Source organism: Stegostoma tigrinum, chromosome 1, assembly GCF_030684315.1.
Source record: "Stegostoma tigrinum isolate sSteTig4 chromosome 1, sSteTig4.hap1, whole genome shotgun sequence".
Lineage (NCBI taxonomy): Eukaryota > Metazoa > Chordata > Chondrichthyes > Orectolobiformes > Stegostomatidae > Stegostoma > Stegostoma tigrinum.
Window position 1 is genome coordinate 125,177,461 of NC_081354.1, and position 24,356 is coordinate 125,201,816.

Below are 24,356 nucleotides of genomic sequence, written 5' to 3' on the forward strand. Positions count from 1 at the left end.
GTACAGGAAGAACGAACTACATAAGTGAACTTTCTGCCCATGAAGCACAGTGGGATGCTCACATGATACAGTAATTTGAGAAAACTAATGAAGTCAAATAAATTAAAGCCCAATATTTTCCATGCTATACTTCAAATTTTCTTCAAGCAAGAATTAGCTCTTTTGGATCCTGATTATTGGTATTAAGTTTTTGAACTTTTATGATAAAACAATGTTGTCACTGTGGGATCTATACTACACAAGAACACTATTTAAAGTCAAACATTCATAGCAGCATGACACAGCTATTTCACCCACTGTGTCACTACTGGTTTTCCCAATTAGTTCCACGACAGCACTACAAATGGAACTTCACCACTGAATCAGATTTCGTAACTTTTTTCAAAATCCAAATCACAACCACCTGCTGCATTCTGATTCTACGACTGAATTTAACAAGTGAACTAACACAAACATGTATAATTAACATGAGTACAACTGCGACCATTGTTTTCTCAATCAATATTGTTTTAAAATATCAGAATACAATATATTCGTTACTTTTAAATTTTGCAATCTGTAAACTATCTACTCCATTCTATCAATTATACAAACTCAGTTCAAAAATGCCCATACAGTTGCTGAAGACTGATATAGATTTGAATAGTTGACTACTTATAGTTTGCTTTTGAACATAATAAACATAACTGAAAATTAAAATGTTGAAGTTTTATTTATTCAATCATGGGGCAAAGGCGCTGCTGACTAGGCAGCATTTATTGCCCATCCTGTCAACTATATTGCAGTGGGTCTGGAGTCACATGTAGGCCAGACCAGGTAAGAATGGCAGTTTCTTTCCCTAAAGGACATCAGTGAACCAAATGGGTTTTTCTGACAATCGACAATGGATTACAGTGATCATGAGATTCTTAATTTCAGATATTTTAGTGACTTTGAATTCCACCATCTGCTGTGGCGGGATTCAAACCCAGGCCCCCTCAATGTTATCTGGGTCTCTGGACTAATAGCCCAGCAATACCACCACTAGGCCATTGCCTCACCAGTTTGTTTGAATAGAATTTGGATCTTCTCTCAGGTTTGAGGCAGATAGATACAACTAAGATCCAAGTCTGTACAGACCCTAAGCATGAACAAATCTTAAAATTATAAGCAAAATCCTATGTACATTTCCATACATACTGGCATTTGAAATTACCTTTGAATCTCTTCAGGAAAGGTGGCACTGAACATCAAAGTCTGGCGGTTTTGTTTAGGTGGCATATTAAATGAGTTGACTAGTTTTCGCATGTCTGGTTCAAATCCCATATCGAGCATACGGTCTGCTTCATCTAATACCAAGTACTGCACCTTACCAAGGCCAACCTAAAAATCATTATTTTAAAAAAAAATCAATTTTAATAGTAGTTGCATCATGACTGTAACAGTGACCTCAAAATTTTGGGCCACCATTTGGACAACAAGCAGTGAGGGGAATTACAGGCACGGAATTAAACAGACATTTTAACTGTAAAAGCTTTGGGATACATCTTGGCCTTTACAAACTGGGTGATCATCTGGCAAGAAAAATCAGGCTGCCTGACATTTATAGAAGATCCACGATTTTCAGTTTGTTCTACATCAATCAACAATAAGCAGGTTCTATTGAAGTCAGACATCCTGAATTGGCTATGAACTGTGGCTAGGAAACCACAATTCCTTCAGGGAAATTTAAGGCTGGAAGATCTAGTTTCTTCAAGAAATTCTGAAATTGTCCATTAACATGCAATGTATTAATATCAAACTGGGTTAACATCAAGATTATTAAAATCACAATGTTGGCAAAAAACCTGTGCCTTATTAACAATAATTTTAAATCATAGTTTTTAAGGGTGCAATGAGCAACAGCTTACTTTTCCTTTAGAAATAATATCCAGAAGTCTTCCTGGTGTGCCACACAATATATTACAACCTTGTAAAACCTGACGTATTTGATGGCCAGTGCTTGTTCCTCCATAGACCACAACAGGTCTCACAACAGTCCTGTAACATAGCAAAACAAACCATCTATAAAAGTACCTTGTGTTGGTAAAATGTTAGGTAACTTTAACACCATACGAACAGAGATTTTTAAAAAGATGAGATTTTGTTGTGCGAGGTGTTTGACATCTTTTAAACCGTTTTATGTAGATAGCTGAGTCTGTTCCAGTTTACTTTTCTCTCGTAATAAATTTCCATTTCACTGTTACAACCACATCTAGAACCTGGTGTGTTTATAAGTCACTGAAAGACCATGTTGTTGAATTGAAAAAAAAATCAAGAGTGAAATCTAGGGTGGGACTTGGCTGACATGAAGATCCGCTGGAATCATGGCACTTTTTTTAGTGTTCCGTTCTGCTAGAAAGCATGTACACCTAAAATGTTAATCTTCAACTTCAAAATGTATATTCTTGGCAGAATACAAGCCCTCGTTAAATACTTTTGAGTTTTCTTTACTTACCCATAAGAAAACTTCCGAGCTTCCAGATATATCTGATTAATCAGCTCACGTGTTGGAGCTACAATAACAACTTCTGGTTCTTGTAGCTCCTTGAATCGACTGGATGCTGCATTTCCCCTCAGTAGCATTTCTATTATGGGCAACAGGAATGCAGCCTGTAACAATTTCAAAAAAAAGTCACTGACTGATCATAACTAGCACACAAAAGTTTCAACCTTACAAAATTCTTAAAAAGGGCTAGGCACAGTGCACACAGAAACGAGGTTTCTTGGCTGAGGGGTCTACAATTAGTGGCCAGTCTCAGACTAAGGGCAACGCACGCAGATGAAGAGGAATTTCTTAATTCAGAGGTGTCTTAGGAATTATTTACCACTGTTTTATGAACGTTCAGGCATGGAGTATGCTTGAGATGGAGATTAATGTTAGGGACCAGAGTTTGACTCCAGCGTCAGATGGCTGTCTGTGTGGAGTTTGCATGTTCTCCATGTATAAGTAGGTTTCTCTCCATATTCCAAAGAGGTGCAGGTTCGGTGGACTGACTAGGCTAAACTGCCCCATAGTGTCCAGGGATGTGTAGACTTGGTGGACTAGCCACAGTAAATGAGAAGTTAGAGAGATGGGTTGGGGGGGCTTTCTCTAGATGGGATGCTCTTTTAAGCGTCGGTGCAGACCCACTGGGCTGTGGCTTCTTTCTGCACTGGAAGGATTCTAAATTAACTCCTTTTAAAAAACTTTAAGTTGCTGCAAATATAAAAAAAACCTCACAGACACAATGCCTTTTAAAAAGCTGCATTGTATGAAGGTACAGATTAAGTACCATACCACAATCCACATGTTTAATAGTACAGAAGTGCAGATGCAAATTAAAAAGGGAATCATGAAACGTAAAGGGCTCTCACAAAAACAAACGGCAACACAGATCAGATGGCAGTAATCACATCCGAGGGGGCTGTTGTTTGTCAGCTAGCATAGATCATCTGCATCACAGATAGGACTGTTGGGTATTTTATTGTTTTCTGGTTTAAGGATGCTTAAATCCAAAGATAGTTACATGTACATCTGTAATTGTTCAGGAATTATGCTTTAAATGTTGAAGATTAATGTAACTGTAATTCAACTGGAGTGGCCTGAAATGGACTGAAATTACTTGTCACCACTCACTGTTTTTCCAGAGCCTGTTTGGGCACAAGCCATCAAATCTCGTCCAGAAAGTACAATTGGAATCCCATGTTTCTGAACTGGTGTCGGTTTCAGATATCCAGCTTTATTTATGTTCTTGTTCAAAGTTTCGCACAAGTGAGCTTCATCAAATGACTGAAGAAAAAAGGTTGATAATTTAAAATCGCTGCTTTAAAAGCATCACATACAAACTTTTGGAACTGAAATTCTGCACAGGCAACAGTATACTGCAACTATATTACGTATGCATAAAGAATATAACCGGCAAAATACATTTAAAGACAGCAACTTCCAAATACCCAAGTTTATGACTCCTGTGGGCTGAGGCTTTTAGAAGAAAAAAACTTTCAAAAATGCAAAATGTTTTAAATACGAAGGAAAAATGCCCAAACAGCAGTAACAGCATCGTCCAAGACTAGTGAGAGGAATCTTCCCAAAAAAAAGCCTTAAGTATTTCTTGGTCTATTTCTACCAGCTCTCATCCAACCAAAATATTGCAGAGATTTCAGAACAATACATTAAAGTCACAAGCAACTACACTGGTCAACTATTTCAGCTTTATACATCCCTGCTCACGGAAAAGTCCGACCAAAATTAAATGCAAACTAGTCTGAGATTTCAATCACCAAACGCAACATATGGTGTTCCCCAATCATCATAGCATACATGGGCTGGGAACAAAGGAAGAATTTCAATTCTGCACCCATGTATATCATAGAAGCAAAACAACTCAATTGCAGGCTCAATTATAATTGGGTTATAATGCAACTTGCAAGTGCAAGTGCATAATGTACCTTCTATGATCCCCCTTTGCAATGAAATTTTAATGCTATCTCGGCAAATTGCCAGAATAGAGATTATTATGCATGACTGTCCCTTCATATATGAAGGCTTGTGTTTTCTTCTTCCATCCAATCACTTAGTTCTCATATGGAAGGCCAAGTGACAGTTTGTACAAAAAACTAAATTGCTTTGATGCATTGTTCACCACACAAATTCTCAAATTTCTGCTTATCAACTAGTTTCTCCGTCAAGACAATCGTTAAAAGCTCTATGACCAAGCTTTTGGTTACCTGACCTAATAATCCACATGGCAGTGTTAATTCATTATTAATAACATTGTATAAATCCAAATATGATTGTCATGATTATTGTACCTTGTTCTGTACAGAACCTATTTTCTCTTGACTTCGATTTTTTTCTATACATTTCTGGGATGTGGGCATCACTGGCTAGCCAGCATTTCTTGCCCATCCCTAGCTGCCCTTGTGAAGGTGGTGGTGAGCTGCCTCATTGAACCATCACAGTCCTCCTGCTATGGCTTGACCCACAATGCTAATAGGGAGAGAATGGCCGGATTTTGACCCAACAACAGTGAAGGAACAACAATATATTTCCAAGTCAGGATGGTGAGTGACTTGGAGGCAGTGGTGCTCCCATATGTCTGATGCCCTTGTCTTTCTAGATGGACGTGGTCGTGGGTTTGAAAGGCACTGTCTGAAGGTCTGTGGTGAATTTCAGCAGATTCCTTTGATATATCCCACATTTCATTTTGAGTCCATGATATAATTTTCACAATCTTGAATGTTAGAATCTCCACTGCCCACCCTCCCCCCAAAGAAAACTTGCCTTCCACTGAGTTTAATTTTACCTGACATTACTGCTAAAAAGACTCATGTTTGTCGGGACAGAGGCACATCAATCAATCAAGATGTATTGCAGCATTTAATCTATTCTTTCATATTTCATTCTACTTTTCTGAGGGGACTGGGATGACTGACAGGGAAGAAGATACTGAGACGCATAGAATAAATATAGACGTGCATCTTTAAGCGATCAAGGACAGGGATAACAGCTACTGTCACAGATACCGTCCATTCTGGAAGACCTTTCTCCCCTCCTTTTAAATGGCTTGTTCCAGAATTTAAAAAAACAGACAAAACCAAGAAACCTGGCCCTCTGAAATTTGAAGCTAATCACCATATTGCATTGCATTGCCTTGTTTGATCCGCAATGTGATGTGCCAAAACATAACAGTGCAAAGTGGAAGGGAGGTCATAAATTTCTATTTACAGCTTTACACAAGAAGTCACTTTACATTGAGAAGTGTTTTAACATATTTGTTCTTATTACAGAAATAAATACAGCTAAAAGTGGAATGATATGGCCTTTCATACCCCAAGATTAACATGTACGGCAATGCTCAAAATAATTTTCACATGAATGTGATCAACTCTTGGACAAAGTTTTTCCAGCAATCACATGCACTACATTGTAATCCTGTGTAACATTTACATTCTGTACTGCTGTTCAATGTCCCATTCCAGTCTTCACGTAGAAAAGATGCTAGCCAACAGTTGCTTAATCCCCTTCTAATTAAACACCATATAATGTGGTGTTATACCATGTCATAAAAGTCCGAATGTCTGGCCCAATATCTAACACACGGAGCTGTCTATAAATATTTCTTATTCATACATAACTCACTGCCCAACTCGAACACCATCCCAGTGGAAATGGGGGCAAACACAATGCTGCAAGTTCAGGACTAAGATGACAACCTAAGATCTAGGTTTTTTGCATAAAGTCAAACTTGCAATGTCACAACAGCATCATTTACATAAACTGTGAATGCAGTCAGCATATCAGCACTAACAATTAATTAAACTCAAATGAAATTTCAATACTAACCAGTATTGCAGGGGGAACATTGAATCCTGAAACATCGACAAGAATGTCATCATATTTATCGAAGTTAATACCAGTCTGATAGCGAGAAAAGATAGTGCTCTCATCTTCAGGAGGTGGAGGAGGAACATAGGTCACTTTAGGGCCTTTGAAGAAATATATGAATTAGATTTGAATTTATAAACTGAAATCTCAATATTTATTATAACAAAGAGTGGAATGTTACTCAAGTAGAATCTTTTGGGCATACTGTTACAAGATGGAATTGTACAAAATAAATATTTATAGATACATAATATACCAAAGTAGCAAGTGCTTGCAGTCATCTTTCATGGCTTATGTAAAGGATACGTAGGTTCCAAGATTATATGCAAACAAAAAAGATTTTACGTTATAAAATATGATTACTGATATCAATTCCATCATCTAATTTAATACCAGGGACTTTCAGAGCGCAATGGTTCTTCAAAAAAATAATAAATGTCACACTGACTTTAACATGGCAGAGGGGAATCAAACTTGCTCTTTTTAAACTCAATAAACGTTTAATTAGCTCCTTACTGCTATAATAAAATGATGGTAAATATTGACTGTTCAACTGGAGAAAGCACAGTATTGTTTTAAAGTAATTTAACCTTTGTTGCAATGGGGTAAGTTGAGAAGATGGGAAGGCATTCAGCCCTATCTAAACAGCCACAACAAAATGAGAAGTAGCCAAATTCTTCACATCCATGCAAACAGAATGCAACGTGAAGAGGAGCCATCGGCTGCTTCACGGTAGACCCAATGAACGAGGTCTACATACGAGATTCTTCCTCAAGAAATGAAAACAAAGTTGATGATGAAAACTAAGTATCTAATTAAATATTTGCAAAGCAAATGGCATTTAGTAATAACTAGCTGGCTCTACATGCTCAAGACAGCAAGATAGCCGCAATATAAAATCTTAAGAAATAATATAAGAGAGCAGGAAATCCTCTGCTTTGTAGATCCAATATTGCTACCCAATCTAGGAAAACTAGACATAAAATTTCCAGTGTAATAACACTCCTTGTATGCAATGGATTTTCCCTAAAAAGCCATATACATTGATGATGCTCACTGTCTGATTAGGAGATCCACAGACAAGGTTGCTAAGTTTCCCATTTGTGTAGAAAATGGACTACCAAGCATAACAGGTCAGAAGTAGTTGACAGTTATCCACTGCTCAAAGAAATTTGACTGCAATAAAGATTAACTTTGTAGTGTCTTGTGGGGTCCTTTTTACAGAATCCCTTCTTGTCACAATCTTTGCACCAACAGTCAGTCAAAGTCAAATGAGGATTGCTGAAAGGCTTCAGGAATCGTCCAAGACTGACTTCAATGAAACTTGAATAGCTCAAATTAATCTAAATAGTGATACATATGAGAGTGCGGTTTTGCTCTCCAGAGACTACACATTGGTTATAATTTAATTGAAAAGATCTTGTTCATCCTTGTCAAAAATACACAGTAAAATCTACAATATGGAATGGAATTTCAACTAGAAATATTTATTTCTGATTCCTCATCTAACCAAGTTATTTTAAAAAAAAACAAAAGAAAATTCAAAAGGAATCTATTCAGACCACAAAAGTTGGAACCGCACAAGGATCAGTGTTTCAACATACTATTGTTCAGGACTGTTGTGAACATTCAGAACCCAAAACTCAAATTATTTCAAACACTGGGAATGACACGAAATTAGGCTTTTCTATGTCTAACAAATGAAGTCCTCTTGACTCATCATCTGTGAACACATCCCTGATTGCCTTTTTTTTGTTGTACACCTTCACTTTAAAACAACTCAATTTATAAAGTCACACAGGTCTGTCACCCAACAGCTGCGGTTTAAAACAAAACCGAAGAACGGCAGATGCTAGAAATCAGAAGCAAAAACAAATTACTGGGAAACCTCAGGAAGTGTGGTAAAAACTGTGGAAAGTGGAGTTAAGTCAAGCCGTTGACTCTTCATTAGATGCTGTCAGACCCATTGAGTTTTTCCAACAATTTCTGTTTTGTAGCTACAGTTTTAGGTCACTGCACTGTGTAGGTCAGGGTCAGTGATCTATTCATATTCTAAACAAAAAACATACAGTTTAAAAAAAGTTAGCTTCTGCGCAGCAAGACTTCCTTGCCCTCGTTTGACTCGTCATGAAGATTCCACAGGATTAGAGTCATGCTTTGGCCATTTATCAATATGCTGTAAACAAAGAAATGATAGTTGCCCCACTTGTTCCAAATTTAACTCCAGAACTCATATTCAATATCAACAGATTACATAAACTGAAGCCAACCTGATGGAATTCCATGTTTTCCTACTAGGCAGGCAGTAATCTGGACACCTAAAAGATAGTGGGATAGAGAAAAGGGTGGTGGAAGACAAGGAGGAGATAAGGAACTGGTGCCTATATCCCAGGATATTCACAAAGGCCCCGAGTAACTGCAATAAGGCACCCTTTACTTCAGAACTCAAATCTTCTAGCAATTAAAAACAATATACCATTTGCCTCAAATCACAAGTTGTTGGAAAAGCTCAGCAGGTCTGGCAGCATCTGTGTTGAAAAAATGATTACTGTTCTGGGTCTGGTGATGCCCCTGAAAACTCTATGAAACTTGAGTTTTACCAGAAACTTCTCTTTGTTTCTGATTTACAGCTTCTGCAGTTCTTTCAGTGTTTTTACCATTTGCCTTCAATACCCTGTCTACTTTCATTGCATGGATCTCATTGCACGTTCACACTTCCCAGTACATCATTTAATTAATACTCTTCCCATTTTTTCATACTCAAGTGTACAACTCCACATTCAGCTACATTGTGCTAAAATGTGCTGCATTTGCCACGTATTTGCCCACTCAATCACTTTGTCACCTCTTTGCATCCACTTCACAAATCCCGCCCAGTTATGTCCAAATCAGAAACATATCTACAGATGTTGTGATTAACTGAGGTCCAAGAACTGATCCTTGTAGTATCCCACTTATAGCTGCCTCCAAATGTGGGAATCAACCAATTCTTGATTTGTACTAATATTTTACTACCTTTCCCATGAGTTTTAAACCTTTGCTCACTGACATCTTGAGGTGGCTTAGCTAAATCCTCTGAAAATCCAAAATACACCACGTTCTCTGATCTATTTGACTAGTTAGATCTTCAAACTGCTCCAGCAAATTTGTTAAGCACGATTTACCCTTCATAAACTCACACTGGCTTCGTCCAATCCTGTTAAAAACCTTCCTATTATTCTGGTATGTCTTTTTATAACTGACTAACATTTTCCTCAGTATTAATGTTAGACTAACTGAGCTATATTTCATTTGTTTTCTCCCTTTTTAAATTATTGGGGTTACATTTGCCACTCGCCCTTTTGTAGGAACTGCTCCAGATTCGGTAGAATTTTGGGAAGTGACCATCAACACACCAATATATCCGGGGCCACTTCCTTTGATATTCCGAGATATAGATTATCAGGACCTGGTTAGTGGTCTCCCTTGACCCTATTAAATTTCCCTTGCATAAATTTTCTTATTAATGCTTATTTTCTCCAATACCACCCCCTCACTACATCCTTGGTTCTCTAACATCTCAGGGAGGTGACTGACTATGTCCTCACAAAAGAAGGTACCAAAGTAAATATTCAATACTTCCGCCATTTCTTTGTTCTCTTTTATAAATGCCCTGGTTTGACGGGAAAGGAACTACACTGGACTTGGCTAGTCTTGTTTGCTTCACACATGTATAGAAACTGACCCGAAGAGCTTCCATAAAACAAAAAGAGAGAACTGCAGCTGCTGGAAATCAGAAACAAAAACAGAAATTGCTGGAAAAGTTCATCAGGTCTGGCAGCATCTGTGGAGAAAAATCAGAGTTAATGTTTCAGGTCGGGTGACCCTTCTTCAGAACTCAAATAAAAGCTTCCCCATTCCCTGCAATTTTAATCATGCTGTATTTGCTCCAACTTGGTCAAACTTTATCTGCTCTTTAGTTGCATTCTATAAGACAACCAATCCTCTGCCTTGCCTTTTTTAAAAAGTAATTTTTTATGTTTCCCTTTTTGGATCTAATCCAAAAACTATTTTCTTTTTTGAAAGCCACGGTTGAGTCACCTCTCTACTATTTACGTACCAGACTGAAATGAATAATTATTGCGATTCATTGTCCCAGGCTGACCATAAACAATTCCTTTGTCTGCCTAACTGTTTCTCTCTCTCTCTGGGTTCTATCTCCACCTAAGAGGTTCTCCTGCACCTTCCACCCCGACCTGCCCACCCATCTTTAGCATACATGCCAACATTTTCCTAGCTACAATCAGTTCTGTAGGAGGATCACTGGATCGGAAATGTTAACTCTGATTTCTCTCCACTGATGTTGCCAAACCTGCTGAGATTTACCATGCTGGTTTCTGATTTCCAGCATCCAGTTCTTTGTTTTTACAACACTTGGAGCAGGGAAGAAGGTAATTTGTAGCTTTTTAAAAAAGTTCTCCTGCAGGTCCAGGCTTTGAAAGGAACTCCTGTTCCATTTCAATAAACATCACATTAGTTACATATAGAACAGGCATTAACCTTTTTGTTAGTGGCAAATATCATTGTTATGCAACTGTCCTTGCAGGATCAAATAGTTTGCCACAACTCCTACATTACAATTCCACTTTACAGAAAAAAAACTCTATACTGGATCATTATGAAGGCTTGATTTTCATAGTAGGAAATGAAGTAATCAAGCTGTATTATTCTAAAATTCATGTAACATTTAATGCACTTCATCCAATGTCCCAAGATGGAATGCAAACAAGGAAAAATTAACTAAAGAACAAGTCAATCTTGAAAGAAGTTTTAAAATAAGCTCACTTTGAACAAGCAAGTATTACCTTGGCTTTTATCACCTTCAACATCACCTGATTTCCAATGACCTGATAAAAAAAAATACAACTTGTATCAAAACATTAAAAAAATTCCCCATTCACTTTGAGAAACACTGCTGAATGGATGAAGTATTTTCTTTCCCATTTCTAAACGGCAATTTAACAAACTCAAAAAAAAAATCAGGAAAAAGCATCATAATTAGACTCTAATCGCTTCACTATCGTAAACAATTATATGGAGCAGAGAAAATAAAAGTGAATCCTTAATAGTGGCTTTTAAAGAGTTAATGGAGCTGGTTAGAGTAAATCGAAAAGATGTTGCTGTGGGGTTGTGGCGTCAGCCATGAGTTAGCAATTTAAAAATAAATTGCAGGCAGGCCAGGGAAAAGTTGAGAAATGTTTTTGTTTTAAATGATGGATTGTGGGAACATTCTGCTTCAGGCAGAGGCAAGTGCACGACTTGAGAGAACTGGATAAATACCTCAAGCAGAGCAAAGCACAAATGGTGCGATGACAAAGATGTGAACAGAAACAACAGGTCAGAGTGAAGTTAGTTGCATTTACCGAGCCAAACAATACATACAGCAAACTTTTTATGAACCGGAACCTTAGGGACCAGAAGTATACAGGTTGACCAAGAAGTCCATATAATCAATGTAAAAACACACACCAAGTCATAGAAACATACTGCAAGGTGTATACAAATCATTGTTTTACTTTATTGATTCCATAAATCACTTAAATAATAAGATATTTTGCCTTAAATAAAACTTAGCTGCAGACAGCCTTCCCATTCGCATCCTCAACTGACTATTTAACATCGTAGAGATGGCAATAATATAAGCTTTCAGTATTTCAGGTTTATCATTTTTGCTGGTTTAGCAAGAGTTAAGGTTCATAACGTGCCACTTTACAACAACATTTGCTTCAACTCACTGGACACCTTCTGGTGCTGTTAACATCCCTGCTAGGTGAACAACTCACCTGCTAATTTAGAAGTAGATCCAGAAAAGGGTTCTTCATTTCTGCCTTTGTAACCACCTGAAATTCAAACTTCCAAAATGTAAACCATACTGGATTTAAACATTACAGAAAATTGTAAGCCTTAAATCAGAATATTGAAGGATCACTGATTGGCAATGTTACTTGTTTCTGTCCAATATGCTGCTGTTCCTAAGCATTTCCAGATTTTTCTCTCTCTTATTTAAAATCTGAAGTAAGTGTAGCATCTTACATAGGTAAGATTGCTTAAGGTCATAAATTACATCTGATGCAGGATCCAGGTTGCAGAAGTAATGTTAATAAATAATTAGACCCTCAGCTGTGACAGCTTGCAGAGAAGGAAGTGGTATTATTCATTTTAAGCATCATTTCCTTATTATTTCCCAATCACATTGTTTAAGTTACTCAGTTGAACTTTTCATATGTAAAGAAATGAGATTTTTTGTTTTTTTACTATAGTTTTTACCCCATCTGAGCATGTCTATTTAGGAGATAAATTTGTTATAACAAACTAGTATGCTCTCATTTTTCCATTCATCATTTTACCTCTCCTTCACTCTCCAAGATAATCAAACAAAACAAACTTTCGACTCTAAACACATGCAGACACTGTGATAGGTTTGTTAGAGCTTAGTCCATTCAGAAACACAATCATTACAATGCAGAAGGTGGCCACTCAGTCCATCGTTCTTGCACTAGCAAGATCATTTAGCCCAGCTCTATTACCTGGTGCCAATGTCCTATCTTTTCCTCCCAGCCGTGCACACCACAACCATCCCAAAAAAAAAATCCATCCGATGTCCTTTCAACCACCTCAAATTGAACCTGCCAACAATTTCTCATGTAATAAAATTGAGAAAGCAGTGGATAATGTAAAAGCCTCTGGGCCTGACAACATTCCAACAATAGTACTAAAGGATCATGCGCCAGAACATGCTGCACCCCAGCCAAGCTGCTCTGGTATAGCTATAAACACTAGCATCAATGCAATGTGGGAATTTGCCAGTATTTTCTGAACACAAAAAGAGCATAACAATGTCAATTTGAAAAGCTAAGGGTATGTGGGGAGAGGACAGGGTGGGAAATGACAAGAGAATTACCACCCATCAGTCTATTGTTCATCAGTGAAGTCATGGAAGGAGTCATCAACAGCACTATGTAGCTGCACCTGCTCAGCAATAATCAGCTCAGTGATGCTGAGTTCAATTTCTGCCATGGCCACTCCTGATCTCATTCCAGCATGGCTCAAATATGGACAAATGATCTGAGACAATTGTGACTGTCCTTAACATCAAAACTGGAGGTCCAGCAAATCTGGAGTTAATGAGAATGGAGGGTGCGGAAACGCTGATGGTTGGGAGTCACACCTGGCACATGGAAAGATGGTGCAGTTGTTGCAGGTCAGGACAAGCCTCTCAGCAGGAATTCCTCAGGGTAGTGTCCGAGGCCCAACCATCCTTAGCTGCTTCAATGACCTTCCCTCCACAAAGTCAGATGTGGGGATGTTCCCTGATGACGACACAATGTTCAGCACCATTCAAGACTCCTCGACTGAAGGAGTCGATGTTCAAATGGAGCAAGACCTGGACAATATGCAGACTTGACAAGTAAAATTTGCAACAAATGCCAGGCAATGGTCATCTCCAATAAGACAATTTAACAATCACTCTGACATTCAATAGCATCAACATCCTGGAGGACACCTTTAACCAGAAACTCAACTGGACTTACAGCAGGTCAGACACTAGGAATACTGCAGTGAGTAACTCATTTCATGACTCCCCACTTGCCTGGATGAATGCAACTTCAACAACACTCAAGAAGCTTGATACCATCCAGGACAAATTAGCCTACTTGACTGTTTGTGTATGTAGATCCTTAGACAGCATCTTCCAATCCCGCAATCACTTCTATCACCAAGAGCAAGAACACCACAACCTTGCCACCCACAAGCTCCTCTCCAAATCACTTTCTGACACGGAAATATAACCACCGTTCTTTCACTGTCGCTGGGTCAAAAATCCAGAACTCCTTTCCTAAAGGCATTGTGGATTTATCGATAGCATATGGACTGCACCAGTTCAAGAAGGTTGCTTACCACCTCCACCTTCAAAGGCAACAACACTGACAAAGACAAAGACAATGATTCCCACATCCCATGCATGAACAAAAAGAGTAAAAAGGTTCCATAATCCACACCATTTTGTTCTGGTTTCTTTTACAAGACAAAACAGCTTCACCTCTTCTCCTCTATCAGCCCGTCAGCGTTCTCACTGAAAAGAACAGTCCCAACCTCTTCAATCTACCTCATAAGTGAAGATTTTCATCTGCGGAACTATAAATTATTTCTGCAGTCTCTCCATTTGCATTTAATGTGGTGTCCACTGCCTGTTCTTTTGTTCTTATGAATTATTCATGAAGCCTGCTACACCATGCGTTATTTGGTGATCTCTCCACTAGTGCTGCCACTTCCAATAACAAACAAAAATTGCTTGAAAATCTCAGCAGGTCTGGCAGTATCCCTGAAGAGAAATAAGAGTTAACACTTCAGGTCCAGTTGTCTTTCTTTAGGATTGATGTTGGTAGGAAATGGTGAATATATGCTGAAAACCATATGTGGAAGGTATCTAAGTAAGTGATAGGTATAAATGGAGCCCAGAGGGACAGCAAGACAAAACGGTGGTAACAGTACGTCTGGGGAGAGGAAAATAAAACTAATAATGGGGACCATAACTAAGTAAAAATAGGTTGGCTGCGCTGAAACAGGGTATAATATTGAGCTCAAGAAGGAAAATGAAAACCAGGCCGCACAGGCTAACATGGTTATAAGAAAAATTGAAAACCCAAAAGACTCAACACCTCACCTCTTGTTGCAAGGGGAAGCTGAAAGCCTGTTCTTCCTCGATTTAAACCAAATCCTCCACTATCACCTATAAATAATTCAAAACAAGGAAGTGGTGAAATTGCAATAAAAAGGAACAAGTCTCCAATACAGTAGCAATAATGTATACAAAAGGAGGACATGCCAATTGTGGCATCTTATCAATATACGAATACCCAATGGCTGCTGGGTCCTCCCATTCATTCCAGACCTTCCACGAAAGGCAGAGATGTCTTATTCTCAATTACTTTCAGGATTCCCTTCTTGTGGAATAGGAGACAGAGGAATTGTGTAACCCAGCACTTACAAACTACACTGCTCTTCCCTCTGGTTTTCTCTCCCTTTATACAAAAGGTCCTGATTTGTACTTGGTCCAGTGGGCACCTCGGTACTTCAAAACAATATTACAGCATTTGCCAGCAAACTACGTGAAATGGGTTGACAGTACAGTTCTGTTGTTGTGAAGGTTTTAAACAACAGGCAATTCTAAACAGCTTACCACTTTCTAACAGATGTTAGTGGATTTACTTATTATCATACTGTTGAGTAAAGTAGCTTTCATTCAATAGCATGCTTTCCTGCTTCGAAAGGTCCTGGCCTAAACAATCTTCTGACAAAGAACATAATCTAACACCAAGGGAGTATTGCATTCTTAAGAGGGGTTATCTTTCTGAGGAAGTATTAAAACAAAACCACCATCTGGCACAAGAGGTGGGCAGAGAAATAAAAAAGTCCATTTTTCAAAACAGCAGGGTGTTTTCCCAAAATCGCTCAAAGTTAGGACACATTTTTTAAAATGCATGTTTGTGGAACACTGTAGAACAGAGCACAAATTTGCATAATATGGGGAAACAGTGACTATATTTCAAAGTAGCTAAAATACATCTAAAATAATTAAAAACAGCTACTGAAGTCCTTTGGTTATAAAGAGTAAAATTACTGGAAGTTCCTTTTTAAAATGAACTGTCATGTTGTCATACAAATCAGGAATCAAAACAAGCACACAGATCAGATTTACCAAATTAATGAAGTGTAACAATTAATCTGAAGTGCAACAATTAATGTGTACTTTTCAAAAGCCATTTGTTGACAAAGTGAACACCAACCCTTCAGAAAATAAACACAGGGAGACGGTTATGGGGAACAAGGGAATTTTTAAAAAATTTATGAATGGGAATGAGAGCATCACTGGCTAGACATCATTTATAGCCCATCCCTAATTGCTCAGAGGGCAGTCAAGAGTCAACCACATTGCTGTGGGTCTAGAGTCACATGTAGGCCAGGCCAGTTAAGGATTGGCAGTTGCCCTCCCTACTGGACATGAGAGAATCAGGAGAGCTTTTCCAACAATCAATGGATTCATAATCATCATTAGATTCTTAATTCCAAATATTTTATTGCATTCAAATTCCACTGTCTGCCATGGCAGAATTTGAACCCGGATGCCCAGAACATTCTGGGTCTCTCGATTAACAGTCTAGCAATAACACCACTAGGCCACCCACACTCTACAAAGTAGGCGATGGTAGAGGGGTTAAAGATATATTCTGCAGTCTTTACAGTGGAAGATACAAACATACCATGAATACTAAAGAATATGGGGGAAGGAATTAAGTACCATCACTAAAGAATTAGTATGAGACAAACTAATGGGGCTAAAGGCAGATAAGTCCCTTGGCCCTGATGGCTCACATCCAAGATCCTAAACGAGCCAGCTATAGAGACAGTGGATACACTGGCTGCAATTTTCCAGAAGTCCTTAAATTCTGGAGGAGTACCAGGGGATTAGGAAACTGCCAATGTGACACCACCTATTTAGAAAGGGAGGGAGGCAAAAGCAGGGAACTACAATTAGCCTAGCAATTACAGTTGGCAAAGTATTGGAAACAATTAAGGTAGCAATAGCAGGACATTTGGAAAATCATAACCTAATCAAGCAGAGTCAGCATGGCTTCACAAAAGGGAAGTCATGTCTGACTAATGAGTTTTTTTCAGGAATTCTTAAACAAAGTGGATAGAGGGGAACTGGTAGAATGTATTCTATTTGGACTTTTGGAAGGTGTTCACAAGATTAAGTCATAAAATTAGAGCCGACAGTGTTGGAAGTAATATATGAGTATTGATGGAGAACTGGCTCATGAGCAGCAAACGGGTGGGAATCCAGGGTTTGTTTCCAGGTTGATGACTTGCGACCCTTGGGGCTCCACAGGGATCAGTTGCTGGGGCAGTAACTGTTTACAATATGTATTAATGACTAAGGAAGTGAATATATTATTGCCAAATTTGTAGATGACAAAAATAGGTGGAAAGGCAAGTTACGAGTGTGATACAAAACACTTTACAGATGTATTGATTAGGTTAAGCAAGTGGGGGAAAAGAACTTGGCAAGTGGAGTATAGCATGAAAAATGTGAAGTGGTTCATCTTGAAAAGGAAGAACTTAAGAACAGTATTTACAATAAAAGATAAAAACAGAAATCTGCATAGAGGCACTTAATGTGCCTCCATGCTTCACAGGTGCAGAAGGTAATCAGGAAAGCTATTGGAATCTTGGCCTTCAGTTTAAATGGGGTTGGAGTACTAGATTAGGAGACTCACTGCAACTGTACAAATGTGGTTTCATCAGCATCTTGCAGTACTGTAAGCAGTTTTGGTCCCCTTAAGATATTTTATTACACACAACTTAGAGAAAGTTCACTAGGATGATCACTGATACAGACAGATTACTTTTAAGCAAACGCTAAACAGTTCAGATTCCATTAACCACAATTTACAAGAATTTAGATGGTCTCATTGAGACATGTATCATGTATCTATATAGTCTTCATACCAAAGCTTGAGGAGCCCACATTTTCACATGCAGGCCCCAGCGGAAGAAAACGGGAAATGAAGAACCCTGGAACCTTACGCCGATGTAGTCATACTCTTAGCATCTCAAACACCAGACGTTTACCACAGAAGGCAATCAAGTGCCTCAGCAAATTGATCAGTGAGTGCAACATGATTTTGTACTACAGATTGATAATATACCTGCCAATTAAAGGCCACTGGTGAAATCCTTAATGCTGAGTACCCATTTCCTGTAACTTAGAAGAATATATTCAGCTCACGGCAGTCAGCAGTACTTCTAGCTCCTTTCAATATGATGTCTGCTGCAGATATATATACAGATGCACCCGTACATTCTCAATAATGATCCAATAGGATGTTTATTGACAGGCAAGTCAAATCTCAAACATCTGGTTTGATATTGTATAACTAAGCAATTCTGGTCTGGAACTTTTCAATTAATATTTAAAGTCTACATACCATTTATTTCTGAATTTCTAAACTGTCTCCCTCTTCAGGGGAAACTGTTTTTAAACACCCAGCTTCAACCAATACTTCAGAAAAACTTTGAAACTGTAACTGAAATGCTTAAAAAAATTTCACCTTTAAGGGTAATATGCTCCTGTTTACTTCATTCCTTCAAATAAAGTCCTATTTTTACACATCAGGAATATTTAATCTTAAATGTTTCAAAACAACATCACCATGGCCATAGAAATACAAGTTAATCTTGAAACTCCTCAAGACAGATCAAACCTACACAGACCAAACTCGAAAATTAAACAATATTAAAATACAGATAAATTAAACCTTACAAAGTTAGCCTGTTTGGCTATAATGCACATTGCCAAAGAAGCTTCAAAACAAAAACAATTTTCCAAGGCCAATTCAATTACTGAATGTAATTCATAAATTAGGCATGTTTGCAAAGAATTAAGAACCCTTAAAATATCTATCAACATGACTTGTTGAAAGACATTTAGTTGGGGCCCAGAAGAAAACAAACACGATGACTGCGCACAGTCATTGGTGCTGCAACACTTTCCAGATAACCCCAGACAACTCCGTAAAACAAATGGAACGAATGCAAAAGGAAACAACTCCATGCCTAATTTATGAATTAGATTCAGTAATTGAATCGGCCTTGGGAAATTGTTTTTATTTTGAAGCTTCTTTGGCAACGTGCATTATAGCCAAACAGGCTAACTTTGTTTGCAAGGTTTAATTTATCTATATTTTAATATTGTTTAATTTTAGAGTTTGGTCTGTAGGTTTGGTCAGTCTTGAGGAGTTTCAAGATTAACTTGTATTTCTATAGCCATGGTGATGTTGTTTTGAAATATTTAAGATTAAGTATTCCCGATGTGTAATAATAGGACTTTATTTGAGGGAATGAAGTAAACAGGAACGTATTACACTTGAGGCAAAAATTTCTTAAGCATTTCAGTTACAAAGTTTTTCTGAAGTATTGGTTGAAGCTGGGTGTTTAAAAACAGTTGCCCCTGAGGAGGGGGAAAGAGTTTAGAAATTCAGAAACAACTCATTTTCAGGTGGTTAACAACCAGCAATGCCCATGTACATACTTGTCCCACCATCATAGTCTCAGTTCTGCCATCCTGCATCAAAACATTTCTCAAATAAAGTACTGATTCAGATTAGCCAAAGTTCTGCAACAGAAAAATCAATAGGAAATCATAAGCTCCAATGTTCTCTGGTAATTTGCTAAAACGGTAGGAGGCTTAGACATACTCCTTTTCTTCAGAGAGAAGGAATTCTTGCATATATGAATGCACGTCACTTCTATTAAGCAAAAGTGCACCATGTTACAAGTGAAACTGATGAGCTTGAGTTGGCATTTCACTGTAGTTAGTAGCACATAGGATGGTTTAGTAAATGTCATCCTATCACATCTTGCTTCAGAGGTTCGGGACATGATTTCAGTATGTCGGTAGACACCCAGCTAACCATTAAAAATCTTCATAGTTGTATATAAAACTTTAAACATGTACAGTGTATTCTCACCTGACTGACCGCCAAATCCTCCTCTTTCACTAGGGGCACCTCTGCCAAGTGACCCACCTCTGCCAAAAGGACCATCTCCACTTGCTTTTACAGCAACTTAAGAAAATAAAAGTCCACATTTAGGAATACGATTTCAAACCATCTTGAAAAATATGGTTCTATTTACTACTTAAACTTGTAGTTTCATTCTAGGGACACAAAGAGAAAATAATAAATCAAAAGCAACTTTGGGCAGATGAAAGTCAATACATATAAAGGCAGAGAAGAAGTGGAACGAGATTGAAACACATGGGGTCGAGGAACAAAGCCATGTGGGGCACAAGTGCATATTTCTTGAAACAGAGTGTGGCACCAAGACCATCTAAAGATTTTATAACATTGGACAGAATCCATAAGGAAACAAGTGATAAATCTGAACATGCCAAATTTCAAAGTATTCAAACGTTAATTCTAAGTCCTTTTGGTCCAATAGGTCAGAGGTCATATTCCAATAAGCCTCTTCCCACACACATTAACTGTATGTTTCAGTTCTAATCTCTAAACCAACTTACCACGTTGAAGTTGGCTCTCCTAATGTTCATTATTCCTGCTCTGGACTGCCTATCGCCATTCTATCATCCAGAACCCAGCAATTGCTGTATCACTGTCTCCTTAAACGCTCCTCCCCACTGACACAGTCTATTTGCCCACCTCAAGGCTCAACTTGTATCCAAATCCCAGGGCTACCTGGAAATCCTTCAGAGTTCATCATGTACTGTTCATGGACATATCCTACAACACATTTGTATACATTTGGTCCTCTCCACCCTTCAACACTGACTACTTGAATAAAGGGGGAGTCAAAGTTCTGTATTATAATCATGCTGACATATCTCATGCCCCTGCATGTTTTGTTCTTCTACATCCTTCCCATTAATTGGTGGTCAAAAGGTTACTCTGAGAAATGTAACAGCATCCTTTTTGTTCCTAAGTTCTATCCAAATTGATCTTGCAATGAACTCTCCTTTCTGCTTTCTCCACCACAGCGTACCAAAACCTTGTGCCTCCTTGTCATCTTTTCCAAATACCTTGGACCCAGTAATGTGTAACACCCAGCTTTTGCTCTTCTTTAAAATGAGTCTCTTATCATCACAATATATTTCCACAAGACAAGGTTGGCCTCCAATGCCCTATTCTTATTTACTATACAGGGTACATTCACCTCAATGGACATTAACTCTAAAATAGGCTTCCCTACTTTCTCCCTCACTCCAAGTTCACCTATTCATTTTCTACACTATTGCTAGCGCCAGCTGTATTTCCAAATGTCGTCAAGCCTGATATTTTCCTCTAGCATTCTCTTTCAACTCTCACAGCACTGCTACGTTAGTTTAAAGCCTTCCAAAGAGCAAACTGTCCTTCAAGAAACTCAGTTTCAGCTGTTTCGGTACAACCTTCCCAGAACCCATCCTGGAATCCATCAAGTCTAAAAGAAGTATCTTGCTTCCTCTTCCTGTTCATAAATACAGATCAGAACAACTTACGGTTGTACCAGAATGGTCCAGACAAGTTCTACATTAGTTTAAAAATCTTATCTCAGCTTTGTAATTCTATCCTTTTTAATTCTGTTGTTTTTGACCAACTGTAGAGACCCATTTTACTTTTTTTTTAACCTGCAAATACAAATCACTACTCTGCTACCTCATTTAGTTACCTATTTTCCCCAAGGACTAAAGTGGCCTACACTTACTGCCAAAAATGTCCTACCAAAAAATCAAAGCTCATTTGTCAACTGTATACACATTCTGGTAGTTAATAAATGCCTCCTTGTACTTGGTCACACCAATTATCTACAATAATGAAAACTACTGTTGGTAATCTGTTTGCTTGTATGAGCCTAAGCTCACTGTTTCAGAGTTTTCAACAAGCCTCAGTGAATAATTATGCATTTCCCCAAATCTTACCATTCTGAGCACCAACTCTCGGGAACCCAGCACGATCACCTCTGCCAAACCCACACCTTCTTCCGCCTCTACGGTCAAATTCATTTTTGTTGCCAGTGGCAGCTTCTGTAAAGCCTGCAAATATTAAAACATTATATTGTAAAGAATAGAACAAAAGAAAAGAAGTACAACTCAAAACTGTTAGAACCTAACTTTAGCATCTATGCTTCACTCAGCCCTCATGAACAACAACCAGATGACAAAAAAAATGCAGGGTATAATGGACTGGAACAATTCATGTCACTGCAGTAATCTTCGGTGATCAACTCAAAAGATCACTTCTGAAACAAGCATTTTTGTCCAACGACCACTAAGTGTATCTTTCATTCATACAAACAAACAGATTACCAACAATAATACTTAGTTTTACAAAAATTCCAAAATCTTACAAAAGTGTTTCATTGAGTCAGAGGATTTTTATACTGGTATACTTTAACTTACAGATGGCAAACACCAAAGGTTTGTGTCAATTCAAATTGCAGCCAATATGAAAGCAGCAGCAAGGTGAAGACCAATCTGCCAGAGAAAAACTCACATAAATGTCAAAATGGGTGCATGAGCTTCTGGCTCGGAACACCACATGGAAGGCTAGCAAGTTAAAATACCAGATTTATTAAGTATATAGCTGGAAATTTATATTTAAAGGATTATGAGGAACTGATTACACATTCCTAACTAAACAGAATGTACCAAGGTTTTTAAAAGGGAAATGTGATTTCCTGAAATTCTTCAGTAATGAGAGCCAAGATTCACCTGCTAATTACAGAAAAGACATGTAGCACTGGAAAAGAAACAAGTAAACCTCGAAGGGAGGTAAGAGAAGGGGGTTACTGTTTTAATTGCTATAGAAGCTTAGTTTGGAAGAGATGGGACTGTGTGCTGTTAGTTATTTTGACAACATTCGTCTGGAACTCATTCCTGATTTACTAGCACATCCAAGTGTCAAAAGGAGGAAACGTCCTCCAAACGTCCTTGCAGTAAGCAGGACTCCCTCAGAGGGAGGAACAGTTTTCATCTAAACTGAAATCTTCGGATTAGATATGTTCCATCATTCGATGGTAGTAGGCAATTTGAGCTTGTCGACAGGAAATTCTCATTATGACTATCATTCTATTTTCTCAGAGTTCAGATCCTTGGCCTATTGTTTCTTAAAAAAAAGAATGTTTATAGTGCTATACTATTTCCACTTGTCAAGTAAATGATTTTGTTTGCATTTTTTAAACCAGCTTTGTCACTTATTAAAAAAACGTTTCAGTTGCAAAAAACCTGGTGAAAGCCTTTTATTCAGGGAAGGAATGAAAAGAGAACAATCTGGCCATTGCAATGGCTGAATCAATACATTTATATTAATGGTTTGGCTCTGAGTAGTGGGCAACCAGCACAGCGCTCCCATCCAAAAGTCATAAGACCAAATGATCAATTACTGACAAGAGTTTGTAAAATCAAAATTATCTATTTCCAAAAAAAAAAAGAAATGCATTAAAACTCCATTCATAACAACTTTAATGATTTCTCAAGCAGGGAGCACCCAATTGCGGTCAGTCAGAATATTTATTTTCCTAGGGCTCTTCAGGCTAACTTGTTTATTCTCATGCTCTTACTGGGTAATGCAATTTTATACATTTCTTTAAAAAGAAAGTTTAATGTATAGACATGGCAGCACTAAAGCAGTATCATAGTCTTTCATAAAGCATAGATTATGAAAGACAATTAACAGGATGGTTTTATAATAGACCTGCCACACACAGTTTTAGGATAGTGATACAATAACTGGATGTCATGAGGTAACTTATTATGATTAAGTCTCATATCTGCATTCCCAACTGATTGCAAGCAGTTAGCACCTCTCAGTCATTCTTTAGTTTTGCTCTGGAATTTCAAGTTTTGTGTCTCTCAATACAGTATGTAAAGTGTTGACAAGCACATTATGATGCCAATTTCCAGAAGTCCAGCTCTACAGAAAGGGGAAATATACATAAATCAATTCTGATGCACCAGACTAAACATCAGGTAATGAATGGTTTAATTCACATTTCAGTGATTTCAACTCCACATTCCTCCATCCAAAAAGATCCAATGCAGCACCTCAGACCTAATATTGGACATTGACTCTTTGCTCTCATTGGATGAATTTGTCTTCGCAAAACAAGACAGATTTCCCCATGTCCACAGATTTTCCATACATTTCTTTAAATATTTAGTGGCCCACCTCACAGAGTTCAAATTTCATGGGCTGGGGGATCTTACAGGCAGGTAATTGAATTTGCACCCAAAAGGCCACCAGGTAACCCACAAAGAGAGGCAGAAGAATCATCCGGACTGTGGTGTATATGTATGCACACATGCATAGAATTCCATTAAAAGGTTGCCCCTGTATAATAATTCCATACATTTTGGCTCCTCTGGTGTGGGCTC

At 38.1% G+C, this 24,356-nt stretch overlaps 1 protein-coding gene across 5 annotated transcripts in view; it reads right to left on the bottom strand.

Annotated features, from left to right (window-relative positions):
• ddx4 (DEAD (Asp-Glu-Ala-Asp) box polypeptide 4) overlaps positions 1-24,356 on the bottom strand; it is a 91,374-nt gene that overhangs the window by 29,558 nt on the left and 37,460 nt on the right. For all 5 annotated transcript variants that reach the window (XM_059648437.1, XM_059648430.1, XM_059648419.1 and 2 more), the window contains exons 5-14: positions 21,903-22,016; positions 19,960-20,055; positions 15,093-15,158; positions 12,211-12,267; positions 11,233-11,274; positions 6,347-6,489; positions 3,638-3,790; positions 2,477-2,631; positions 1,890-2,019; positions 1,196-1,362 (exon numbers count right to left, since the gene is read on the bottom strand). In XM_059648437.1, coding sequence (XP_059504420.1) covers positions 1,196-1,362; positions 1,890-2,019; positions 2,477-2,631; positions 3,638-3,790; positions 6,347-6,489; positions 11,233-11,274; positions 12,211-12,267; positions 15,093-15,158; positions 19,960-20,055; positions 21,903-22,016 — 1,123 coding nt within the window. The remainder of the gene's footprint in view (positions 1-1,195; positions 1,363-1,889; positions 2,020-2,476; positions 2,632-3,637; positions 3,791-6,346; positions 6,490-11,232; positions 11,275-12,210; positions 12,268-15,092; positions 15,159-19,959; positions 20,056-21,902; positions 22,017-24,356) is intronic.